At 41.6% G+C, this 27,518-nt stretch overlaps 2 protein-coding genes across 2 annotated transcripts; both read left to right on the top strand.

Moving 5' to 3' along the window:
- Positions 1-3,575: 3,575 nt before the first annotated feature.
- Positions 3,576-7,083, top strand: LOC310783774 (uncharacterized protein; the record flags this gene model as incomplete). Its single annotated transcript, XM_083644679.1, has 2 exons — positions 3,576-3,747; positions 5,277-7,083. The coding sequence occupies 2 exons, from the start codon at positions 3,576-3,578 to the stop codon at positions 6,338-6,340; spliced, it is 1,236 nt and encodes a 411-aa protein (XP_083500805.1). The 3' UTR covers positions 6,341-7,083.
- A 3,824-nt stretch (positions 7,084-10,907) lies between these two features.
- LOC310783773 (uncharacterized protein) lies at positions 10,908-26,159 on the top strand (the record flags this gene model as incomplete). Its single annotated transcript, XM_083644678.1, has 8 exons — positions 10,908-11,079; positions 13,100-13,180; positions 13,343-13,576; positions 16,094-16,174; positions 16,805-16,972; positions 18,928-19,104; positions 23,026-23,724; positions 24,654-26,159. 8 exons carry the CDS (start codon positions 10,908-10,910, stop codon positions 25,517-25,519), a joined length of 2,478 nt encoding a protein of 825 aa, XP_083500804.1. The 3' UTR covers positions 25,520-26,159.
- Positions 26,160-27,518: the final 1,359 nt, after the last annotated feature.

The raw sequence follows: 27,518 nt of genomic DNA, 5'->3' as shown, positions 1-27,518 counted from the left end.
CATAGGAGAGTTAGCTGAAGCCATCTTCAGCCTTCATATCAACATGGAGCCAACATGGCGGCTCCAGATTCAAAGATAGTGGGAAGAAATCCCACTGCAGCCTCTTCCACCTCAGGTAGCTGAAGTGCTTGGTCGTGCCACCTCCAACAGCATGCTGACCGACTGCATCTATCTATCCACATAGATATATATGGATATATCTAAATGTATTATCACATGATCAATCAGATGATCGTGTACAACATTCAGTGAGGTTAAATCTAATAAATGACCAATGCAAATAAACAAATATCGCTGCCCCTGTCATTGGTTCTGAAATAACAGAGCTATCTTTTTATAGGGTACATAAAACTTAAACTGAGTTGTATTTTTTAAATCAAATGTCCATGTCTCCTCCACCCTACAGAACCCCCACAGCCATCGCTCATTAAGGAGGAGGTTCTCCTTGACCAGCAGCACTGTAACCAGCAGAGGAACTTCAGTCTGGGTCAAGAGGACCCAGAGCCCCCACAGATTAAAGAGGAACAGGAGGAACTCTGCACCAGTCAGGAGGGAGAGCAGCCTTTACTGTGGGAGGAGGCTGATATCTTTAAGTTGACTCCTGCTTATGACGGAAGTGACCACAGTGAACATCAGTCTCTGCATTCAGATCCTTACCAAACTCAGAGTGTAGCAGAGAAACAGCCTCTAGTCAACATCTCCTCTGAATCTGACAGACCGGGTTCTGCAGTATCAGAAGCAGACAGTGACTGCCAGCTCCTCTCTCACAACTGGCCTGTAGCTGAGAGCCAAGCTTACAACACATCCAGCTGTGAGAATGCAGGATCAACTAAAAGTACTGAGCCGACACCAAACCCTAAACTGTACAAGTGTGACAATTGTAGTGAAGAGTTTCTTTACTTATCAATGTTACAACATCACATGATGACCCACAGTGGTGAAAAGCCATTCAAATGTGACACTTGTGGGGAAATGTTCACCTGTAAGTCCACCATGACAAAACACATGAGAACTCACACAGGAGAAAAGCCTGTCAGATGCAGAGTTTGTGGGAAAGGATTCACCTCTCAATCACTACATGACCAGCATTTTATCATCCACACAGGTGAGAAGCCTCATGTTTGCAACAGCTGTGGGAAAAGATTTGGTTGTGCCAACCATTTGAAAAGGCACATAAGAGTTCACACAGGTGAGAAACCGTACAGCTGTGTCTACTGCGGGAAGAGATTCAGTCTTGCTCAGCATTTGAAAACGCACATGAGAGTTCACACAGGTGAGAAGCCTTATGCTTGCAACAACTGTGGGAAAAGATTCAGCCATAGTGGGGATTTGAAAAGGCACATACGAGTTCACACAGGTGAGAAACCGTACAGCTGTGTCTACTGCGGGAAGAGATTCAGCCGTGCAGAGAATTTGAAAACGCACATGAGAATTCACACAGGCGAGAAGCCGTAGAGCTGTTTGCCCCAGCGTATGTTTCACAAGGCATCTATGAGTGCATACAGGAGAGCAGTTTTGCTCTCAACTCAACTTTGACAGTGCCCACCAGAACCCACGCAGGAGAAAAGCCGTAGAAGTGCAGCACTAGCAGGAAAGCTTTCACTAAAAAGCACACGCTGAAACTACAGGGAAGACACCATCTGTGAAGAAGCTCAAACCTGAGGAAGCACATGACTGTCCATACTAGAGTTGCACAGAGTACCAGTGCTTAAAGTCTCCTGACCTTTCAGTTCTTTCTTTCTCCATGGTCTTTTATGACATGGGGCCTGTGTCTCCTGAAGAAGCATTAGTGGGTTAGTGCTCACTTGATTCCCCCCCCCCCCATATATATATATTTATATATTTTATAGAACAATAAACGAACAAGACAAACAAACAGGCTCAGACACAGGAAAAGAAAAGAAAAAAATACATCATCGACATTTAACATTACAATGTGGGGCTACCACCTGCATAAGGTGCTTATGTGCTTGTAAGAGATATTGTGCATGGGATCCTACGCAAGGGGTCCATGGGAAACTAGGCGAGCAAGCCATCCGTCACCCCTAACCTCAGTCACTAGTCATTCTTAACCTCATCAAAGTAGGCCAAAAACTGCTCCCAGATAGTTGAGAACGTTCTAAGCGAGTTTGCTCTCAAGAACCTGAGTCTCTCCATCTGTATAACAGAGATCATGCCCCACTTGATTTTTTTTTTAATTGGCAGTTGTGCTTCTGGGCAACAGACGTCCCATACGAGATTCTGGTATTTCTATTTTTATTCTTACATATTCTTGTGGTGTGCTTATATTCTGTTTCCTTTTCTCTGCTGAATCATGTTATGTTTGGATCATGCAGAGAACTTTATTCCCTACAAGGATAAATAATGTAATATTTTCTTAATGTGCTGCTCTGGATTTGTCCATCATGTGACCCGACCTTCATTATGTGAATGAGGGTATAGTTGAATTAGACAATACTGGGTTGACAAAATGAATTGATGACGAATTTGGTGATTAGCTTTGCTGTTTGTGCAGAAATGTGTGTGCCTACAACTAATGGCAATTAAAAAGTGTGTACAACCTATTATGTTTCAGTATCAGTCATTAGGGCTAGACATTATTCAAATATGAATTTATTGAGTATTGATGAGCAACTTTAGATAGAATTATAGATTTTATTGATGTGAACAATTTTAGAATGGTAAGTATTAGTACAACAAGAATCCTTCTCACAGTAGAATACTGTGACTTGACATACACATACAGTGGTAGCTATAGAGCTCAAAAGTGACTGACCATATCGAGTGGCTCTGGTTCCAGGAAGTGAATTTCCCATGCATTTCGCCATTGACATTTCAGAAAATCCTTCTATAAAGAGTTTTAAGATATTATATACAGTCAATGGTTTTAAGCCTGGAACCAACCAGCTACAGATGATAGTGATCATAAAATATATTATTAGAACGAAACAAATTGTAAAACACAAAAAAGGCACAACCATACTAAGTCCATATAAATCCATACTTGGGTCAGAATACATTCTAAGAAATGTTACTTTTAATTTTTGTTGATTTTCTTTTTGTGGCCCATATTCCCAATTTCAAATACATTAATGCATTAATTACTGTTATCAAAGGGAGGTGCAGGAGAGAGTTTCTCTCTTTTTTTAATCCGTGTTAGATTTGGACATAAGGGACTGAAGTCCACGTTGTTTATTATGGACAAGAGTGCTTCAGATAAATGTGAGGACATTTAATTTGGAAAATAAACTACTCCAGGTAAGTATTTAAAGGGAGTGAAATCTTGAAGCAACAGGCCATAAGCAGTAGTGTCTTCATTCAGGACATACTAGGTTACTAAAAGTAACAGACCGAAGATAATGAAATAAGCTGTATGCATTATGTTATCATGGTAATACACACTCCGGTGCAGTAGGTGGCGGTGTGCACCTACATACGTTGGTTTGCCATTTTGCCATTTCTCCGGCGGAAGTAAACAATGAAGACGTCTTCTTGTGCGAAAGCTAGTTAGCTGAGCTAAAAGATTTGCTTTAGCTGCGTTGCTTGTACCGTATCTCACGTCTACTTCAGTAGAAATGTCTACAGTTCAGAGTTTGAGGACGTTCGTCAACGAGCGACTAACTGCGGCTGCTGAGGAAATATTAGGAGTGTTTGTAAACACTATAGTAGAGTACGAGGAAGAGATCGACCGTCAGCGCAGGCTGCTGGATAGCGTTTTGAAGCCTGATATAAAGCTACAGAGAACAGGTAGGTAAAATCACCACACATGGGTCACTTTGGTCCAAATCAGTAAGTCACAAGTAATTTGGTCCAAGTCTCCAGCAAAGTCCCAAGTCATTTTGTTTTGGTCAAGTCAAGTCACAGGTAATGTCAAGTCAAGTCCAAAATAGTCGAGACTCGAGTCACTCCCCCCCCCCGCCCAAGATACTGCAGTCTTATCTTCCTTTAAGAAGAAAAAAGTCAAGGTGTTAGTTACTAATGCCTTGTCAGACAGGTACTAATAGTATGACCTTCCTTTTGAAGACAAAAAGACAAGGTATTACCTGTCTAATAGTATTATTAATGGCCATTTATCTAACATGTTCAAAAAGTATTACAATGAATTGATTTGTATTATAATTACTGACATTCAGTTAAATGGTTTAAAATACATGCTACAGCATGTAAATGTATGTAAATAAATATCATCAAACAAAAGTCAAATAACTATACTTAACTAACTACTCATATAAGTGCCTTCTCCTTGAGAAAAAAAAAACATCCAGTGAGAGGAGCGTAGCCAGTCATCCAATCATGACAATGCCATTACCAGCTTGCACTTGCATACCGGATAACTTACTTTACACAGACACATGACAACATTGAACATGTTAATATTTTACATTTAACACAAGTCATCACGCCTCAAGTCGCAAATCTTTAACTTCCATGTCAAGTCTCAAGTAATTTATTTTTTGTCAAATCAAGTCGCAAGTCATCAAAACGGGGCACGAGTCGACTTTATTCCAAGTCTCAAGTCCCCATCTCTGATAATCACAATGTTCTTAGTGAAAAGGGGAATGTCAGCTAGGCCTATTTTATATTATTAAAGTTTCCATTTTTACACGCAGCCCAGGATTGGAGTCCTAAAACCAAGGTCCTTGCCTAAAACCCGGAAGTTAGCATCGCCTGGTTCAGTGGTTCCCTCGTCTGGCTGTCAACGGGTTTTTTGTATGTGGTTTTGATTTGATGCCTGAAATAAGCTCCGTGGTTAACAAAAGTTTATGAAACAGACCTTTGTGCTGTGTGTCATAATCATGTGAGAGTTATACCTTTATGGGATATAGGTCTACACAACTGGAAATGAAAACATAAGGTAGCATTTGTCAAGAGAGTATTGTGGAGTGATAAACTCTGCTATCGATTTGCGCTACGGTAGCATTTTTTGACAAGACATCATGGATCGGCAGTTGGTAAATCCAACCTGTGAAAACCGGTCCAACAGCTTAAATGTTACTGAGCCCTAACAAGTTATATTCTCACTGACAAATCAACCTAATTTCTCTGACACTGACCAGAATTGTCTAAAAATGTAAGAGCGAGACAAGAAAAGGAAAAACTAAGGAACAAATGGAAGGAAAAATATATTTGGTATCAAATCTGCAGGAACTCTGTTAACACTCTGATCAAGCTTTCCCTACTACAACAATGGCTTTGGTTGCATTTCTGATCGCAGGAGCCACAATAGCTTGTATTTGTTTGATCATGTGTTCTTTCCTTTCTCCTCCCCCCTTCAGACCCCCCACAGTCACCAGTCTTTAAGGAGGAGGTTCTCCTGGACCAGCAGCACTGTAACCAACAGACGAACTTCAGTCTGGGTCAAGAGGGCCCAGAACCTCCACAGATTAAAGAGGAACAGGAGGAACGCTCCACCAATCAGGAGGGAGAGCAGCCTTTACTGTGGGAGGAGGCTGATATCTTTAAGTTGACTCCAGCTTATGAGGGAAGTGACCACAGTGAACATCAGTCTCTGCATTCAGATCTTTACCAAACTCAGAGTGTGGCAGAGAAAGAGCCTCCAGTCATCATCTCATCTGAATCTGACAGAGAGGGCTCTGCAGTATCAGAACCAGACAGTGACCGCCAGCTCCTCTCTCACAACCTTCATGTAGCTGAGAGCCAAGCTTACAACACATCCAGCTGTGAAAACGCAGGATCAACCAGGAGTACTGAACCGAAACCAAACAAGAAACTGTACAAGTGTGGCAGTTGCGGTAAAGGTTTTCCTACCTTGGCATACTTAAAGACTCACATGAGAACCCACACTAGTGAAAAGCCTTTCAAATGTGACCTTTGTGGGAAAACGTGCAACCAGAAGTCTGACTTGGAAAAACACATGAGAACTCACACCGGGGAAAAGCTATTCAGATGCAGAGTTTGCGGAGAAGGATTCATCTCTCAGTTGAACCACGACCAGCATGTTAGAATCCACACAGGTGAGAAGCCGCATGCTTGTAACACCTGTGGGAAGAGTTTCAGCCGTTCTCAGCATTTGAAAACGCACATGAGAGTTCACACAGGTGAGAAACCATACAGCTGTGTCCACTGTGGGAAGAGATTCAACCGTGCTGAGAATTGGAAAAGGCACATGAGAGTTCACACAGGTGATAAACCTCACAGCTGTGTGTACTGTGGGAAGACGTTTGCCAGTCGTTCATCTCTCACAATGCATATCCGAGTGCATACAGGGGAGAAACCTTTTCAATGTCTTTTGTGTGGGAAAAGATTTGCTGTCCACAGCAATTTGAAAAAGCACACCAGAACCCACACAGGGGAAATGCCACAAGTGCAGCACTTGTGAGAAGCTTTGGCTCAAAACAAAGGCTTGAAAGAACACGTTTGGACATTTATATGTACAGTCTATGGTTCGGACCCATACAGAGGAAAAACCATAAGATGCAGTTTCTGGGGTTTAGCAGCAGTTCAAACCTGAACAAGCACACGACTGTCCAAAATAAATTACTTGATATGAGAAAATGTTGACAAGAAGAACTAAGAAAATCCCATAGAGAACACTGTAAATACCAGGGTGCTTTTTTTCTCCAAGCAATTTTTGGTGGGCATGGAACAAGCACGCACTGTAGTTTATCAAGCATCCAATAAAATGTGGAGCTTCAGCAATGGCTTCATCTGCATCAGCCAAGAGTACGCACACTTTCATTTCAACCAAACACTTCACCATCTGATTTCAGCAGTTGGTTTCCCTCTCTGGATGAAGTTGTGCTAATCAGTGGAATCGGCTGCTGTAGTGTTGAGCTGGAATGAAAACCTGCATACTGTTGATTCATAATGTCCTCAACTCTCCAACGTAATAGCTGATGTGTGGTGAGCGTTCTTCTGGGGCAATCTGGCTGCCGTGCATCACCCAGGTGGGTGCTACACATCGGTGGTGGATGAGTTGGAGTCCTCACCCCCCATTTGTGACGCACTTTGAATATCTAGAAAAGGCGCTACATGTCTATCATAGCTGCTTCTCTCACCAGAATATTTTTATTTCATTTTTTTACTTTATATTCTCTTTAACCTCCATAGAGCATCTTTTGTATTGTAAATTCCTACTTATCACTCAAGACCTTCTAATTTGTGTGTGTTTATTGTATGAATTCACTTTTGATTTTTAGTCATTTTATCTCTTGATTTGTCTTCTGATTATTGATGTTGATCCACTACGCTGCATACTTACACTAAGTCCAATTCCTCGTATGTAATCTAATTACCTACTGTGGCAATAAAAGTGATTCTCATTCTCATATAAATGCAATCAATTATTATTATTATTATTATTTGTTTGATGGTTTCCAGTTTATATTTAAAGTTCAAAGAAATCCCCCCCCTTTTTTTTTACTTCAATAAGTCCATGATGTCCCCAAAGTCAATGAGTAATTGTGTAAAATATTAAATCATGATCTCAATATCAATCAGAAGTAGATGGGCACTCTTGGAGCACAGACGTCCGCCAAGGCTAATTGCTAAATGCAGGCAGTTATTTGCCTGCCCTATATGTTATTTCTGTTAGTTTATTTAAGTTCAGGGTCTGTAATCCAGTCTTGGGCTGCCAAATCATATGGATCTGATCTATGTTCAAGGTTAGTTGGTTCAAATGCTGTTGCTTGGCCTTGAGATTAAATTTCTTCGGTAGGCTGCCTCTTTCTCTTTTCCCTTTTCTGTCTCTTCCCTTCTCCATGACCATTTAACCAACGTTTTAGCCGAACAGAACAAAAGGTAAGCAGTTAACCACCCAGGCACAGGTAAACAGCGCGTAGAGAGTGGCGCCCATTAACACGGGGTGCCTCTACATAGGAGAGGGTTAGCTGAAGCCATCTTCAGCCTTTACATCAACATGGAGCCAACATGGCCGCTCCAGAGTCAAAGATAGTGGGAAGAAATCCCACTGTCACCTCTTCCACTTCAGGTGGCTGAAGTTCGTGCCACCTCCAACAGCATGCTGACCGACTGCACCTATCTATGTATCTATCAGAAAAATATCTATAGATAGATACATATATATAGATATATGATCACACTATCAATCAGATGATCATGTACAACGTGCAGTGAGGTTAAATCTCTGACAACCAACGCACAACAAATAGTGCTGCCCCTGTCCTTGGTTCTGAAATAACAGCTATGTTTTTATAGGGTACATTAACTTAAACTGAGTTGTATTTTTTAAATCAAATGTCCCTTCCTGTCTCCTCCCCCCTACAGAACCCCCACAACCATCTCTCATTAAGGATGAGGTTTTCCTTGACCAGCAGCACTGTAACCAGCAGAGGAACTTCAGTGTGGGTCAAGAGGACCCAGAGCCTCCACAGATTAAAGAGGAACAGGAGGAACTCTGCACCCATCAGGAGGGAGAGCAGCCTTTACTGTGGGAGGAGGCTTATATCTTTAAGTTGACTCCAGCTTATGATGGAAGTGACCACAGTGAACATCAGTCTCTGCATTCAGATCCTTACCAAACTCAGACTGTAGCAGAGAAAGAGCCTATAGTCAACATCTCATCTGATTCTGACAGAGAGGGCTCTGCAGTATCAGAACCAGACAGTGACCGCCAGCTCCTCTCTCACACCTGTCAGGTAGCTGAGAGCCAAGCTTACAACACATCCAGCTGTGAGAACACAGGATCAACTAGGAGTACTGAGCCGACACCAAACAGTAAACTGTACAAGTGTGACATTTGTAGTGAAGAGTTTCTTTACTTATCAATGTTACAACATCACATGAGAACCCACAGTGGTGAAAGGCCATTCAGATGTGACACTTGTGGGGAAATGTTCACCTGTAAGTTCACCATGACAAAACACATGAGAACTCACACAGGGGAAAGGCCTGTCAGATGCAGAGTTTGTGGGATAGGATTCACCTGTCAATCAATACATGACCAGCATTTTATCATCCACACAGGTGAGAAGCTTCATGCTTGCAACAGCTGTGGGAAAAGATTTGGTCGTGCCAACCATTTGAAAAGGCACATAAGCGTTCACACAGGTGAGAAACCTTACAGCTGTGTCTACTGCGAGAAGAGATTCAGTCTTGCTCAGCATTTGAAAATGCACATGAGAGTTCACACAGGCGAGAAGCCTCATGCTTGCAACAACTGTGGGAAAAGATTCAGCCATAGTGGGGATTTGAAAAGGCACATAAGAGTTCACACAGGTGAGAAACCTTACGGCTGTGTGTACTGCGGGAAGAGATTCAGCCGTGCTGAGAGTTTGAAAACGCACATGAGAGTTCACACAAGCGAGAAGCCGTAGAGCTGTTTGTGTATATTTCACAAGGCATCTCTTGAGTGCATACAGGAGAGCAATGTTTTGCTCTCAGCTCAACGTTGACCGTGCCCACCAGAACCCACGCAGGAGAAAAGCTGTAGAAGTGCAGCACTAGCAGGAAAGCTTTCACTAGAAAGCACATCCTGAAACTACACATGAGGAGCCATACAGGGAAGACACCATACAGATGCAGCATCTGTGTGAGCTTTCTTTTTTCTCCATGGTCTTTTATGACCTGGGGCCTGTTTTTTGTGAAGCAGGATTAGGGGGTTAGTGCACTGCTCATTTGATTTTTTTTAATAAGTGTCAGTTGTGCTTCTGGGCAACAGTGGTCCCACACCAGATTCTGGTATTTCTATTTTTTATTCTTACATAATTCTAGTGGTGTGCTAATATTCTGTTTCCTTTTCTCTGCTGAATCCTGTTACTTTTGATCATGCAGCAAAATGATTTTACACAAGGATAAATAATGTAATCTTTTCTTAATGTGCTGCTCTGGATTTGTCCGTCATGTGACCCGACCCTCATTATGTGAATGAGGGTATAGTTGAGTTAGACAATACTGGGTTGAAAAAAATGCATTGATGACCAGTTTGGTGATTAGCGTTGCTGTTTGTGAGGGAAGTTTTGTACCTACAACTAATGGCAATTAAACAGTTTGTAAAAACTATTATGTTTCAGTCTAAGTCATTAGGGTTAGACATGATTGAAATGTGAATTTATTAAGTATTAATGCACCTTTAGAAACAATTATAGATTTTATTGATGTGACCAATTTCTGAATGGTAAGTATTAGTACAACAAGAATCCGACTTACAGTAGAATACTGTAAATTGACATACACATACAGTGGTAGCCATAGAGCTCAAAAGTGACTGCCCATATCAAGCGCCTCTGTTTCCATGAAGTGAATGTCCCATTAATTCCTCCATTGACATTTGAGAAAGTCCTTATATAAAGAGTTTTAAGTCTGGAACCAAGACAACCAGCTACGGATGAATCGTAATCATAAAATAGGTTAAATGATTTGAAGCAAAAAATTGTAAAACGTGAAAAAGGCACAACCAGTCCATGTAAGTACTTGTGTGAGAATAAATTAGAAGACATTTTACTTTAAATTTTTGTTGATTTTCTTTTTGTGGCCCCTATTCTCAATTTCAAATGCATTAATGACTATGATACGAATACGACTAGGATGCAAGTCACTTTAAATTATCTCTCATACTAAGGCAAAACTGTCCACTTTTTTTTCGGAAAAGGAAATACTTTTGTGCAGGTAACTGAGTGAAATCTTGAAGCAATAATAGGCCATAAGCAGTAGGTCGTGTCTTCATTCAGGACATAGGTTACTACAGTAACAGACCGAAGATAATGAAATAAGCTTTATGCATTGTTATCATGGTAATACACACTCCGGTGCAGTAGGTGGCGGTGTGGACATACATACGTTGCTTTGCCCTTTTGCAATTTCTCCGGCGGAAGTAAACAACGAACACATCTTCTTATTTTCTTGTAGCTCGAAAGCTAGTTAGCGGAGCTAAAAGATTTGCTTTAGCTGCGTTGCTTGTACCGTATCTCACGTATACTCCAGTGGAAATGTCTACAGTCCAGAGTTTGAGGACGTTCGTCAACGAGCGACTAACTGCGGCTGCTGAGGAAATATTAGGAGTGTTTGTAAACACTATAGTAGAGTACGAGGAAGAGATCGAGCGTCAGCGCAGGCTGCTGGATAGCGTTTTGAAGCCTGATATAAAGCTACACAGAACAGGTTGGTAAAATCACCAGACATGGGTCACTTTGGTCACTTGAGTAAGTCCCAAGTCTCCAGCAAGTCCCAAGTCATTTTGTTTTGGTCAAGTCACAGCAGGTCCCAACTAGTCAAGTCACCCCCCCCCCCCCCCCCCCCCCACACACTCTTACGTTCCATTTGAAGAAATAGTCTGTCTAATAGTATTGTTATTGGTCATTTATCTAACGTGTGCAAAAAGTATAAAAAATAATTGATTTGTAATATAAATACTGATATTCAGTTAAATAAATGTAATCAAACAAAACTCAAATAACTTCTCCTTATTGGGGAAAAAAGCAATCATCCAGTGAGAAAAGCATGACTGACAGCCAGTCATCCAATCATGACAATACCATTTCCAGCTTGCACTGCATGACTTACTTTATATAGACACTTGACAACATTGAACATGTTAATATTTAAACTGATGAACACAAGTCATCCAAGTCATCACGTCTCAAGTTACGAGTCTTTAATTTCCAAGTTCAAGTTAAGTCTCAAGTAATTTATTTTTTGTTAAGTCAAGTCGCAAGTAATCAAAACAGGGACACGAGTCGACTTTAGACCAAGTCTCAAGTCCCCATCTCTGAAAATCACAATGTTCTTGGTGAAAAGGGGAAGGTGTCACCTAGGCCTATTTTATATTATTAAAGTTTCCATTTTTACAAGCAGCCCAGGATTTGAGTCCTAAAACCAAGGTCCTTGCCTAAAACCCAGAAGTTAGCATCGCCTGGTTCCCTCATCTGGCTGTCAATGGGTTTTTTGTATGTGGTTTTGATTTGATGCCTGAAATAAGCTCCGTGGGTAACAAAAGTTTATGAAACTGAGACCTTTCTGTTCAGCAATATATTATTCAGAACTCAATTTTAGCATTGAGTTCGGGATTCTGGGCGATCACATTTACGCTTCAGAAATCATCAAAGTGGTGTTTGTGAAGATTATCTTGCTGAGTACAAAGGTCTCAATATCTACTAAGTTGTTTCTGTAACTGGCAAATTGTGAAATTAAACTGTTAAACTTTGGTTCTCATTCTGGACATTCAACTTATTACTTTAAGGATATTATAGTTGTTTTATGGGCTTCATTACTTTTAATTTATCTAATAGGTTCAATTTTAATTTAGTCATTCATCCATTTCATTCTTCATCAAGACATTCGTCAACCACCCACTTCTAGAAGCACACGTTAAAATAAGGTTTAAGGGGTAAATCTTCATCACTTGCTGAGTACAAAGGTCTCAATATCATTTGTTTTGTAGGAGTACAATTACAGTAGTCAAGTCTAGATGAGACAAAGGTGTGAATCTGGGTTGTAGCATCCGCCGTATTCAATATGGGACAGGACATTTGACCCGTCCAGGCTCGTCGTCCTCCACGGACCGACCAGGATCAGTGGGAAGCTGCAGTGAACTTCTTCCAACCGTCGCTGCTCTTGCATGTTTTTAGTGTGGGTCCATCCATATTCCAAGGGAGCATGGGGAGAACATGCAAACTCCACACAGAAAGGCCCTTTTGATGAGATAGCCCACATGGGCACTAGGCCCCGAAGGCATCGGGATTCGGGAGGCATACCCCCATGCAGTGCCAACAGCGTCCCAGGCAAGAATCAAACCCAGGACCTTCTTACTGTGAGGCGAGAGTGCGAGCAAGAACGCTACCACTGTGCCACCGTGCCCATCATGGAACAGATCATGGAAGATAACAGCAAGATTTTTGACTGTAGGACTCAGTCTAATTTGACGATCCCCAAAATGTATCATATTGGGCTGTTGAAATACGCTACCCCTGAAATCTTAAAGGCCCCCTAAAGTCCTGTTTCAAGATGTGTATAAAATACTCTACTTTGAATAATAATTTGTGTCTGATGGTTTTCCCCCCACAAAAAAGAATAAATTATCTTCTAAATCAAAGAGGACTTTGATTGCATTTCTGATCGCAGGAGCCACAACAGATTGTATTTGTTTGATCAAGTGTTCTTTCCTGTCTCCTCCCCCCTTCAGACCCCCCACAGCCATCTGTCTTTAAGGAGGAGGTTCTCCTTGACCAGCAGCACTGTAACCAGCAGAGGAACTTCAATCTGGGTCAAGAGGACCCAGAGCCTCCACAGATTAAAGAGGAACAGGAGGAACTCTGCACCAGTCAGGAGGGAGAGCAGCCTTTACTGTGGGAGGAGGCTGATGTCTTTAAGCTGACACCTGCTTATGAGGGAAGTGACCACAGTGAACATCAGTCTCTGCATTCAGATCTTTACCAAACTCAGAGTGTAGCAGAGAAAGAGCCTCTAGTCAACATCTCATCTGAATCTGACAGACAGGGCTCTGCAGTATCAGAACCAGACAGTGACTGCCAGCTCCTCTCTCACAACCTTCATGGAGCTGAGAGCCAAGCTTACAACACATCCAGCTGTGAGAACGCAGGATCAACTAGGAGTACTGAGCCGAAACCAAACAAGAACCTGAACAAGTGTGGCAGTTGCGGTAAAGGTTTTCCTACCTTGACATACTTAAAGACTCACATGAGAACCCACACTGGGGAAAAGCCTTTCAGATGCAGAGTTTGCGGAGAAGGATTCACCACTCAATCGAACCACGACCAGCATGTTAGAATCCACACAGGTGAGAAGCCGCATGCTTGCAACACCTGTGGGAAGAGATTCAGCCGTTCTCAGAATTTGAAAACGCACATGAGAGTTCACACAGGTGAGAAACCGTACAGCTGTGTCCACTGTGGGAAGAGATTCAACCGTGCTCAGAATTGGAAAACGCACATGAGAGTTCACACAGGCGATAAACCTCACAGCTGTGTATACTGTGGGAGGGCATTTGCCAGTCGTTCATCTCTCACAACGCATATCCGAGTGCATACAGGGGAGAAACCTTTTCAATGTCTTTTGTGTGGGAAAAGATTTGCTGTTAGCAGCAATTTGAAAAAGCACACCAGAACCCACACAGGGGAAAAGCCACAAGTGCAGCACTTGTGGGAAGCTTTTGCTCAAAACAAAGGCTTGGAAGAACACGTTCGGACCCATACAGAGGAAAACCAATAAGATGCCGTTTCTGGGGTTCAGCAGCAGATCAAACCTGAACAAGCACACGACTGTCCAAAATAAATTACTTGATATGAGAAAATGTTGACAAGAAGAACTACGAGAATCCCATAGAGATCACGAAGTACCAGGGTGCTTTTTCTTCTTCTCCAAACAATTTTTGGTGGGCATGGAACAAACACGCACTGTAGTTTATCAAGCATGCAATAAAATGTGGAGCTTCAGCAATGGCTTCATCTGCATCAGCCAAGAATATGCACACTTTCATTTCAACCAAACACTTCACCAGTTGGTTTCCCTCTCTGGATGAAGTTGTGCTAATCAGTGGAATCGGCTGCTGTAGTGTTGAGCTGGAATGAGAACCTGCATACTGTTGATTCATAATGTCCTCACCTCTCCAACGTGATAGCTGATGTGTGGTGAGCGCTCTGCCGCAATCTGGCTGCCGTGCATCACCCAGGTGGGTGCTACACATCAGTGGTGGATGAGTTTGAGTGTCCCCCCCCATTTGTGAAGCACTTTGAGTATCTAGAAAAGGCGCTACATGTGTATCATAGCTGCTTCTCTCACCAGAATATTTTTATTCCATTATTTCGACTTTATATTCTCTTTAACCTCCATAGAGCATCTTTTGTATTGTAAATTCCTACTTATCACTCAAGAGCTTCTAATTTGTGTGTTTATTGTATGAATTCACTTTTGATTTTTAGTAATTTTTTTACTCTTGATTTGTCTTCTGATTATTGATGTTGACTACGCTGCATACATAGACTAAGTCCAATTCCTCGCATGTAATCTAATTACCTACTGTGGCAATAAAAGTGATTCTCATTCTCTTATAAATGCAATTTTTGTATTATTAGTATTACTATTGTTACTGTTATTATTATTATTGTCATTATTATTGTTTGTTTCCAGTTCATTTATATTTAAAGTTCAAAGAAATCCCCTGCCCTTTTGTTTTACTTCAATAAGTCCATGATGTCCCCAAAGTCAATGAGTAATCGTGTCAAATATTAAATCATGATCTCAATATCAATCAGAACTAGATGGGCACTCTTAGAGCACAGACGTCCGCCAAGGCTAATTGCTAAATTTGGACTGTAGAGAATATGAAGTTGTGTTTGGGTATCATTTGTTTACGTGCCATGTTGTGAGGATCCCGCTGCCTTCCTATTGGTCAGTTGTTGGCTGTGATTGATTGATTGATTGATTTTCTGTCGTGATTCTGAAAGAATGTTGCCATAGTAGGTCAGAGTCTGTCATTTAGCAAGAAGAACCGGGAAGCAATTATTTGCCTGCCCTATATGTTATTTCTGTTACTTTATTTAAGTTCAGGGTCTGTAATCCAGTCTTGGGCTGCCAAATCATATGGATCTGATGTATGTTGTTCAAGGTTAGTTGGTTCAAATGCTGTTGCTTGGCATTGAGATTCAATTTCTCCGGTAGGCTGTCTCTTTCTCTTTTCCCTTCTCTGTCTCTTCCCTTCTCCATGACCATTTAACCAACGTTTTAGCCGAACAGAACAAAAGCTAAACAGTTTAACCACCCAGGCACAGGTAAACAGAGTGCATTCCTTACAAGATGGTGGCGCCCCTCAACACGGGGTGCCTTTGACACTCCAGAGTCAAAGATAGTGGGAAGAAATCCCACTGTCACCTCTTCCACAGGTGGCTGAAGCGCTTGGTCGTGCCACCTCCAACCGCTTGCTGACCGACTGCATCTATCTATCCACATAGATATATGGATATATATAAATATATTATCAGATGATCGTGTACAACATTCAGTGAGGTTAAATCTAATAAATGACAACAACGCACAACAAATAGCGCTGCCCCTGTCCTTGGTTCTGAAATAACAGCTCTGTTTTTATCGGGTACATAAAACTTAAAACTGAGTTATATTTTTTGATCAAGTGTCCCTTCCTGTCTCCTACCCCCTACAGACCTCCCACAGCCATCTCTCATTAAGGAGGAGGTCCCCCTTGACCAGCAGCACTGTAACCAGCAGAGGAACTTCAGTCTGGGTCAAGAGGACCCAGAGCCTCCACAGATTAAAGAGGAACAGGAGGAACCCCGCACCAGTCAGGAGGGAGAGCAGCCTTTACTGTGGGAGGAGGCTGATATCTTTAAGTTGACTCCTGCTTATGATGGAAGTGACCACAGTGAACATCAGTCGCCGCATTCAGATCCTTACCAAACTCAGAGTGTAGCAGAGAAAGAGCCTATAGTCAACATCTCATCTGAATCTGACAGAGAGGGCTCTGTAGTATCATCTGCAGTATCAGAACCAGACAGTGACCACCAGCTCCTCTCTCAAAACTACCATGTAGCTGAGAGCCAAGCTTACAACACATCCAGCTGTGGGAATGCAGGATCAACTAGGAGTACTGAGCCGACACCAAACAACAAACTGTACAAGTGTGACATTTGTAATGAAGAGTTTCTTCACGTATCAATGTTACAACATCACATGAGAACCCACAGTGGTGAAAATCCGTTCAGATGTGACACTTGTGGGGAAATGTTCACCTGTAAGTCCACCATGACAAAACACATGAGAACTCACACAGGGGAAAAGCCTGTCAGATGCAGAGTTTGTGGGATAGGATTCACCTGTCAATCACTACATGACCAGCATTTTGTCACCCACACAGGTGAGAAGCCTCATGTTTGCAACAGCTGTGGGAAAAGATTCACCCATAGTGGGGATTTGAAAAGGCACATGAGAGTTCACACTGGTGAGAAACCTTACAGCTGTGTCTACTGCGGGAAGAGATTCAGCCGTGCTGAGAATTTGAAAAGGCACATAAAAGTTCACACAGGTGAGAAACCTTACAGCTGTGTCTGCTGCGGGAAGAGATTCAGCCGTGCGGAGAATTTGAAAACTCACATGAGAGTTCACACAGGTGAGAAGCCGTAGAGCTGTTTGCTGCGGCTCATATTTCACAAAGCATCAACAAGTGCATTCAGCAGAGCGACATGTTGCCCTCAGCTCAACGTTGACAGTGCCCACCAGGAGAAAAGCCGTAGAAGTGCAACACTAGCAGGAAAGCTTTCACTAAAAAGCACACCCTGAAAGTACAGATGAGGAGCCATACAGGGAAGACATGGGGTCTTCCCTGTATGCAGCATCTGTGGAGAATTGTTCACCAGGAGCTCAAACCTGAGGAAGCACATGAATCCATACAAGAGTTGCACAGAGTACCAGTGCCTAACGACTCTTGAGCCCCCCCCCCCCCGCCCCCCCCACATGGTCTTTTATTACTTTTTTTTTTTTTATGACTTTTGAAGCAGGATTAGTGGGTTAGTGTCACTCCATCTTTTTTCAAGTGGCAGTTGTGCTTCTGGGCAACAGCCGTCCCATACCAGATTCTGATATTTAGATTTTAACATATTCTAATGGTGTGCTTATATTCTGTTTCCTTTTCTCTGCTGAATCCTGTTCCTTTTGATCATGCAGAGAACTTCATTCCCCACAAGGATAAATAATTCCATCTTTTCTTATTGTGGTGCTCTGGATTTGTCCATCATGTGACCCTCATTATGTGAATGAGGGTATAGTTACTGCATTGACCAAATGTGTTGATGACCAATTTGGTGATTAGCTTTGCTGTTTGTGAGGGAAGTTTTGTACCTACAGCTAATGGCAATTAAAAAAATTCTAAAAACTATTGTGTTTCAGTCTCAGTCATTAGGGCTAGACATTATTGAAATGTGAATGTATTGAGTATTGATGAGCAACTTTAGAATGCCATAGATTTTATTGATGTGACCAATTTTAGAATGATAAGTATGGTATTTAGTACAACAAGAAACCTTACAGTAGAATAGTGTAACTTGACATACACATGATACAGTGGTAGCCATAGAGCTCAACAGTGACTGCCCATTTCAAGTGGCTCTTGTTCCAGGGAGTGAATTTCCCATTAATTTCTCCTTTGACTTTTCAGGAAATACTTCTATAAAGATTTGTTAAGCCTGGAACCAAGCCAACCAGCTACAGATGAATCGTGACGATAAAACATGATTTGAAGCCAACAATTTGGAAAACAAAGGCACAGCATAAAAATAAATAAGTCCAGAATAAGTCAATTTTAAGATATTTTCTTTTAATTTTTGTTGATTTTCTATTTGTGGCCCCTATTCTCGATTTCAAATCCATCAATGACTATCATGGTCATTAATTTCCAGTGACTTGGATCCTAGTAGTATCATAGTCAGACTAAAGATACCACTAGGATCAAAGTCACTACAAATGCTCTCTACTAATGCAAAACTGTTATCAAATGATTTTTTTTTCGTATCAATTTATTTATTTTTAATCCGTGTTCGATTTTGACATATAAGGGGATTGAAGTCCACTTTGTTTATTATGGACAAGAGTGCTTCAGATAAATGTCAGGACATTTGATTGGAAAGGGAAAGACTGCACTAAGGATTTTAAAGGAGTGAAAATCTTGAAGGAATACAGGGCGTATAGGCAAGAAGCAGTAGGTCGTGTCTTCGTTCAGGACATATACAGTAGGTCTACTAAAGTAACAGACCGAAGATAATGTAATATGTAAGTTTTGTGTATCATGTTATCATGATACTACACACTCCGGTGCAGTAGGTGGCGGTGTGCACCTACATACGTTGGTTTGCGTTTTTCCCATTTCTCCGGCGGAAGTAAACAATGAACACAGGACGAGCTTCTAGCTCTAAAGCTATTTAGCTTAGCTGAAAGAGTTTTTTTTTTTAGCTGCGTTGCTTGTGCAGTGTCTCCCGTCTACTTCAGTCGAAATGTCTACAGTCCTGAGTTTGAGGACGTTCGTCAACGAGCGACTAACTGCGGCTGCTGAGGAAATATTAGGAGTGTTTGTAAAAACTATAGTAGAGTACGAGGAAGAGATCGACCGTCAGCGCAGGCTGCTGGATAGCGTTTTGAGGCCTGAGATAAAGCTCCACAGAACAGGTTGGTCAAATCACTATTTTCTAGGTGACAAGGGGAACGTGTCACCTAGGCCTATTATACCTTTACTTTGTTCTACCCCTAAAGATAATTGTCAGGAACATAGTTAGGTTACGCCTATGATGCTGTGCGACTGTACACAAAATAGGGGATAACTCTTGCAGTCAGACTGAGATGTGAATTGGTGGATACTATTAGTACCAGCCAGGCCAGCCAGTCAGACTGAGGTGGTCGTGTGTATTGATGGAGACCACACCAGGAACTTAAGCGAATAAATATGTATTTAATGAAGCAATGGACAAATACAAACTAAGCGAAATGCATGTGGCGTGTGCATGTGACGACGGCGCCCACCAGCGCGGTGGCGTCGTATCTGGCGCGCGCTCCTAGTGCCTCCCTCGACCATGTCTTGGCCTTTACTTTAGTCTCTCAAGCCAGACTATCTCTTCCAGAGATGGGGACATGGGCCAAGGCTGAAATTTTGACATATCGGTACCACCTGAGGTGACCACACGATTTTGTTATTTTTGTCTTCCTACATGTCTCTAGTTTATATTTTGGTATGATAACCCTTCCGATTTGGTAGCTTAAGGATAGTTATCACTCTGTAAACGAACCTACCCCCATATAAATGACAAAACCCTGATGTCATCATTATCTCCTGAACCACACACGATAACACCGATGTCTACCCCTATGTTTTCATGGGCAAGGATTACAATGACAAACTTTTAAGTGGTTTCATTATTCAATTATTCAAGTTACAGCTAATAAAAAGAGCTTATTTTAGTTATCTTGTCATACATTCATTAAATATTTTACTGCAAGAAATCCTGGGGGTAGTTGGTACAGCAGTACCAAGGTAAAATGGGTGTTGACATTAACATCTTTTCAGTTAACATAATTCTGAAATGACTCCCAAAACATCCACCATCTCCTTCCTTGTGGTAAACCCCAAACGCACAGTATACCTTCCCATTCAAAAGTTACATTTCCACAATACTGGATGGCAGCCATCTTGGAATTCTGGGTCAAAATGATGCCATAATGTCAAACTGATGTCAGAATCGGATTCCTCGTGGTTGACTTACACCGAAAAGTGTCTTCATACATTATTCTATGTGCTTCAATTTTTCAACATGGCGCCAGTGGCCATCTTGGATTTGGCCATCTGGCAAAGAAAATCCCAGGATCTTTAAGAGGGACCTGGGCGCTATTTTAACAAAAGGTCTATATAAGTCAAATCACTCATCAAAACATCTTAGCCAGAGAATGGTCATGGCTTTGAAGTTATAGCATCATTTATCAGATACTGTCATTTCCTTCTCACAACGTCATTGAATTCACCATTGATTAGTCACTTTAACAGTTTATGATATTCTATATGGTATCATTGTAATCCTTGACCATGAAAACGTTGGGATAGACATCTCCTTTTCAGTGTTAGCATGTGTGGTTCAGGAGATATGATGCAAACTACATAATTTGCTTATGGCAGAATTAAAATGGCCGCCACAAGGCATTTTTGCGATGGCTCAATTTCTGAAAATGTACAGGGGCCCAAACTATAAGCGTACCAAGTTTCATGCTTTTACGAAAAAGGGAACATCATTTTCACATATCATCTGGACTAATACACAGAAATCAGGGTTTTGTCATTTATATGGGGGTAGGTTTGTATACAGAGTGATAACTATCCTTAAGCTACCAAATTGGCAGGGTTATCATACCAAAATATAAACTAGAGACATGTAGGAAGTAGGGCTGTCACTTTTTCCCAAAATAAAATTCGAACGAACTTTAATTGCCAGAAATTCGTTCGAATATATTCGAAGTTTTTTGGTTAATTAATTTTTTTTTTTTTTTTTTTCAGTCCAGCAGCCTGTTGCACCAGCTGAACGTAAGTTCTGTCTTAAGTTAGGGTGTAAAGTCCACACTAACTGCTACGTTCAAACTAGTTAGTTTGACACTAAAGTTGTGTCTTTGTTTGGTTGCACCACGGAGACGTAAGGTACATCTTAACTAGTAGACCCTAAAGTCCATACTAACCAAAATAGTGTCGCAGACAATGACGTGTACAGTATCTGTGACCAATCAGTGAAAAGCACGGTGGAAACGGTGTTTATTTACGGTTGTTTAAGTAAGTGGAGTGAAAACAGGACATGTTGCCCACCGCAAATTAGTGCTTTCATATTTCATCAACACTAATCAAATGAGAACGTTATTGAGTAACGTTCGTTTAGGTTCATATTACTGTTAACGTTTATCTGTGAGCTCTTCATCAGTATTGTAGGCTATACCACCATCCTGCCTCACTAAATTGTTGCGGTTATTTTAATTTGTATGCAGTGCTGCAGCTTGTGGGAAACAAAAGCGTGAGTCATAAATATCAACGGGTGTAATTTATCACGGAGAGCGCGTTGAGGACGCAAAACAACGATGCGCCATGGTGCCAAGTTGCAATCCGTGCCAACTGCTATTTTACGGAGGACTTTACACCTAGTAAGATGTAGGTGTAAATTTTAAGTTCTAACTTATGCCTACGTTGTAACTATTTCACTTGGTGCAACCCAAATATTTTTAGTAGTGCGTAAACTCGGACTTAGTGAGACTTTACGTTCAAACTAGCTTACGTTTCAACTTACGCACAGCTGGTGCAACCCACTGCAGGCCACCGGGCATCAGCCCGACGTGTTAGCTTGGACGCTCAGTCACAACACTGCCTCACAAACTTGGCTGCATCCAACTCGAGACAACTTTTCAGACCCTGGAGACAATCTTTCTCAGAAGAGACTAACGCGACAAATCTGGAGACTTTTTCTGACATGGGATTAACATTACCAGCAAGCAGCAGTTGGTTAATTTTGGTTCATAAAAAAAAATAATAATAATAATAATAATAATAAAAAAAAAAAAAATCAAACAGTCAATTTACATATCGAACACGAACCCCTCCCCCACATTCGAAGTTGCATTCGAATTTCGAATGAAAAGTGACAGCCCTAGTAGGAAGACAAAAATAACAAAATCGTGCGGTCACCTCAGGTGGTACCGATTTTTGCCTTGGCCCATGGACTAACTTGGTGACTTGGACTTACTTGAGTCGACTCGAGTCCCTGTTTGATGACTTGTACCTTGACAAAAATAAATGACTTGAGACTTACTCGAAAGTTAAAGACTCGTGACTTGACTTGATACATCATGACTTGTTTGTATACAGAATTTTAAATATAAAATATAAAATATGGCCGATGTATGGTTGGCAGTTGGTAAATCCAAACTGTTAAAACCGGTCCAACAGCTTAAATGTTACTGAGCCCTTACAAGTTATATTCTCACTGACGAACCAACCTAACTTCTCTGACACTGACCAGAATTGTCTACAAATTTAAGAGCGAGACAAGAAAACAGAAAAAGCAAGGAACAAATGGAAGGAAAAATATATTTGGTATCAAATCTGCAGGAACTCTGTTAACACTCTGATCAAGCTCTACCTCAGGGGTGCCCACACTTTTTCAGCTTGCGAGCTACTTTTAAAATGACCAAGTCAAAGTGAGCTACCAAGCATATTTATTTATATATATATACACTGAGTATACAGTGGAAAACAGTGGAACAGTGGAAAAACAGTGGAAACAGTGGAAAAACAGTGGAAACAGTGGAAAAACAGTGGAAAAACAGTGGAAACAGTGGAAAAACAGTTAAAAAAAAAAAAAAAAAAAAAAAAAAAAATTTTTTCTTCCTCAATGCCATGCGATCGACCACACTACCTTCGCGATCGACCGGTCGATCGCGATCGACGTATTGGGCACCCCTGCTCTACCTACTCTAACAAAGAGGGCTTTGATTCCATTTGATCACAGGAGCCACAACAGATTGTATTTGTTAGATCAAGTGTTCTTTCCTTTCTCCTTTCCCCTTCAGACCCCCCACAGTCACCTGTCATTAAGGAGGTTCTCCTGGACCAGCAGCACTGTAACCAGCAGCAGAGGGACATCAGTGTGGGTCAAGAGGACCCAGAGCCTCCACAGATTAAAGAGGAACAGGAGGAACTCTGCACCAGTCAGGAGGGAGAGCAGCCTTTACTGTGGGAGGAGGCTGATATCTTTAAGTTGACTCCTGCTTATGATGCAAGTGACCACAGTGAACATCAGTCTCTGCATTCAGATCTTTACCAAACTCAGAGTGTTGCAGAGAGAGAGCCTCTAGCCAACATCTCATCTGAATCTGACAGACCGGGCTCTGCAGTATCAGAACCAGACGGTGACTGCCAGCTCCTCTCTCACGACTGCCATGTAGCTGAGAGCCAAGCTTACAACACATCCAGCTCTGATAACGCAGGATCAACCAGGAGTACTGAGCCGACACCAAACAAGAAACTGTACAAGTGTGGCAGTTGCGGTAAACGTTGTTCTACTTTGGCATACTTAAAGATGCACATGAGAGTCCACACTAGTGAAAAGCCTTTCAAATGTGGCTTTTGTGGGAAAACATGCAACCAGAAGTCCGACTTGGAAAAACACATGAGAACTCACACTGGGGAAAAGCCTTTCACATGCAGACTTTGCGGAAAAGGATTCACCAATCAATTGAACCACGACCAGCATGTTAGAATCCACACAGGTGAGAAGCCGCATGCTTGCAACACTTGCGGTAATAGATTCAGCGGTTCTCAGCATTTGAAAAGGCACATGAGAGTTCACACAGGTGAGAGGCCGTACAGCTGTGACCACTGCGAGAAGACATTCAACCGTGCTGAGAATTGGAAAAGGCACATGAGAGTTCACACAGGTGATAAACCTCACAGCTGTGTGTACTGTGGGAAGACGTTTGCCAGTCGTTCAGCTCTCACAACGCATATCCGAGTGCATACAGGGGAGAAACCTTTTCAATGTCTTTTGTGTGGGAAAAGATTTGCTGTCAGCAGAAATTTGAAACTGCACACCAGAACCCACACAGGGGAAAAGCCACAAGTGCAGCACTTGTGAGAAGCGTTTGCTCAAAAAAAGAAAGAACACGTTCAGACCCATACATACAGAGGAAAAAACATAAGATGCTGTTTCTGGGGTTTAGCAGCAGATCAAACCTGAAGCACACGTCTGTCCAAAATAAATTACTTGATATGAGAAAATGTTGACAAGAACAGCTAAGGCCATGTTCACATTACAGGCAAATCCGATTTGCTGCTAAAGTCATTGATCATCATTATCTTGATTGGTTTCCCAAATCTGATTTGGGAGTGTCCGCACTGCCACAAATCTGATTTGGGCAAGTGTTCAAGTCGGATCTGTGTGTCCAGATACAATGACCCAACATACAATGTTTCTGGCAGTGTTTGCATGTCTGCTCTCTGCTCTTCAAGTCCCCGTCCCCTGCAAAAGACACTCTCAAATCTGATTTGGGTGATAAGCGCGTCCACACTGAAGTCACATCAGTCCAAAGCAGATTGGAAACTACCTCCATATGTGGTTTGGGACAAGTGACACAAATCAGACTTGGAGCGTCCAGACTCATTTTTTTTATCAAATGTCCCTGTCTCCTCCCCCCTACAGACCCTCCACAGCCTTCTGTTGTTAAGGATGAAGTTCCCCTGGACCAGCAGAGGAACTTCAGTCTGGATCAAGAGGACCCAGAGCTTCCACAGATTAAAGAGGAACAGGATGAACACTGCACCCGTCAGGAGGGAGAGCAGCCTTTACTGTGGGAGGAGGCTGATATCTTTAAGTTGACTCCTGCTTATGATGGAAGTGACCACAGTGAACATCAGTCTCTGCATTCAGATTCTTACCAAACTCAGAGTGTAGCAGGGAAAGAGCCCCCAGCCTACATCTCATCTGAATCTGACAGAGAGGGCTCTGCAGTATCAGAACCAGACAGTGACTGCCAGCTCCTCTCTCACAACTGGCCTGTAGCTGAGAGCCAAGCTTACAACACATCCAGCTGTGGGACCTCAGGATCAACTAAAAGTACTGAGCCGACACCAAACAACAAACTGTACAAGTGTGACATTTGTAGTGAAGAGTTTCTTTACTTATCAATGTTACAACATCACATGAGAACCCACAGTGGTGAAAAGCCATTCAGATGTGACACTTGTGGGGAAATGTTCACCTGTAAGTTCACCATGACAAAACACATGAGAACTCACACAGGGGAAAGGCCTGTCAGATGCAGAATTTGTGGGATAGGATTCTCCTGTCAATCACTACATGACCAGCATTTTGTCACCCACACAGGCGAGAAGCCTCATGCTTGCAACAGCTGTGGGAAAAGATTCACCCATAGTGGGGATTTGAAAAGGCACATAAGAGTTCACACAGGTGAGAAACCTTACAGCTGTGTGTACTGCGGGAAGAAATTCAGCCGTGCTGACAATTTGAAAACTCACATGAGAGTTCACACAGGCGAGAAGCCGTAAAACTGTTTTCCCCGGCTCATATTTCACAAGGCATCTCCGAGCCACGTTTTGCTCTCAACTCAACTTTGACAGTGCCCACCAGAACCCACGCAGGAGAAAAGCTGTAGAAGTGCAGCACTAGCAGGAGAGCTTTCACTAAAAAGCACACCCTGAAACGACACAAGGAGCCATACAGGGAAGACACCATACAGATGCAGCAGAAGGGTTCACCAGGAGCTCAAACCTGAGGAAGCACATGACTCCATACTAGAGTTGCACAGAGTACCAGTGCTTAAAGACTCTTGAGCTTTCAGTTTTTTTCTCCATGGTCTTTTATGACCTGGGGCCTGTGTCTCGTGAAGAAGCATTAGTGGATTAGTGTCACTTGATTTTTTTGTAAATGCAGTTGTGCTTCTACCACATTCTGGTATTTATATTTGTATTCTTACATATTTTAGTGGTGTGCTTATATTCTGTTTCCTTTTCTCCGCTGAATCCTGTTACTTTTGATCATGCAGAGAACTTTATTCCCCACAAGGATGGATACTTTTTTTTTTTTGTATCTTTTGTTAATGTGCTGGATTTGTCCATGTGACCCGACCTCCATTATGTGAATGAGGGTATAGTTGAATTAGACAATACTTGGTTGAAAAAAATGTATTGATAACCAAGATTAACTTGACTGTTTGTGAGGGAGGTTTTGTACCTACAGCTGATGGCAATTAAAACGTTTTAAAAAACTATTGTTTTAGTCTCAGTCAGACATTATTGAAATGTGAATTTATTGTGTTTTGATGAGCAACTTTAGAAACAATTTTAGATTGTATTGATGTGACCAATTTTAGAATGGTATTATTAGTACAACAAGAATCCTACTTACAGTAGAATACTGTAACTGGACATACAGGTAGCCGATAGTGACTGCCCATTTCGAGTCGCTCTGGTTCTATAGGAAGTGAATTTCCTCAATTGACATTTCAGAAAATCTTCTATCAAGAGTTTTAAGCCTGGAACCAAGCTGACCAACGACAGATGAATCGTGACCATGAAATGTGATTTGAAGCAAACAATTTGGAAAACATTTGATTGGAAAGGGGAAGACTGCATGTAACTGATGTAAGGAATGAAATCTTGAATGAATCTAGTAGGCGATATTAGTAGGTCTTGTCTTCGTTCAGGACATAGGTTTACTAAAGTAACACCGAAGATAATGTAATATAATTAATATACTGCAGTCAAGCCAGCCCACACCTCGGAAAGCTCAGTCATTCTAGCCCACACTCTAGCCCACACTTGTTTTGTGGTGCGTGTATATACTAGGCATTACGGTAAAAGCATGCGCGAACTGATTTCAAAATAAAAGCGCACTCCCAGAACAAATCTATACTAATTAAATGTTCTAATTTTTACATATTATAATTACAATTGCACGCTATGAGAGTTGATGTACAATTTCAAAGTAAAAGCCTACTTTTTTTTTCTTTTCACTGTTTTCTGAACATTCAAATGGATAGTTCAAGGAAACTGCCTGTTATTAAAAAATAATTATACTTCAGACTGATAGTACTCAACCCCAGGGTGTCATCCAGACAATTTCATAACAATCTGATGTAGCATTTCACAATAAAAGCCTTCTAAATATTGATTTTTCACTGCATTACATGTACATTTGGAGGAATATTGATAGAAAACTACCTGTTATTATTGAACAATTCCACTTCAGACTCATAGTACCTCACCCCGGGGGTTCACCCAGAAACTTTCAGAGCAAACTGATGTAGCATTTCAGAATAAAAGCCTTCTAACTATTCATATTTCACTGCATCACATGTACATTTGGAGGAATATTGATAGAAAACTACCTGTTATTATTGAACCATTCCACTTCACACTCATAGTACTCCACCCCGGGGCGTCACCCAGAAAATTTCATAACAATCTGATGTAGCATTTCAGAATAAAAGCCTTCTAACTATTCATATTTCACAGCATCACATGTACATTTGGAGGAATATTGATA

Source organism: Poromitra crassiceps (assembly GCF_964638095.1).
Source record: "Poromitra crassiceps genome assembly, chromosome: 10".
Lineage (NCBI taxonomy): Eukaryota > Metazoa > Chordata > Actinopteri > Beryciformes > Melamphaidae > Poromitra > Poromitra crassiceps.
This window is presented reverse-complemented; position numbering and strand designations above follow the sequence as displayed.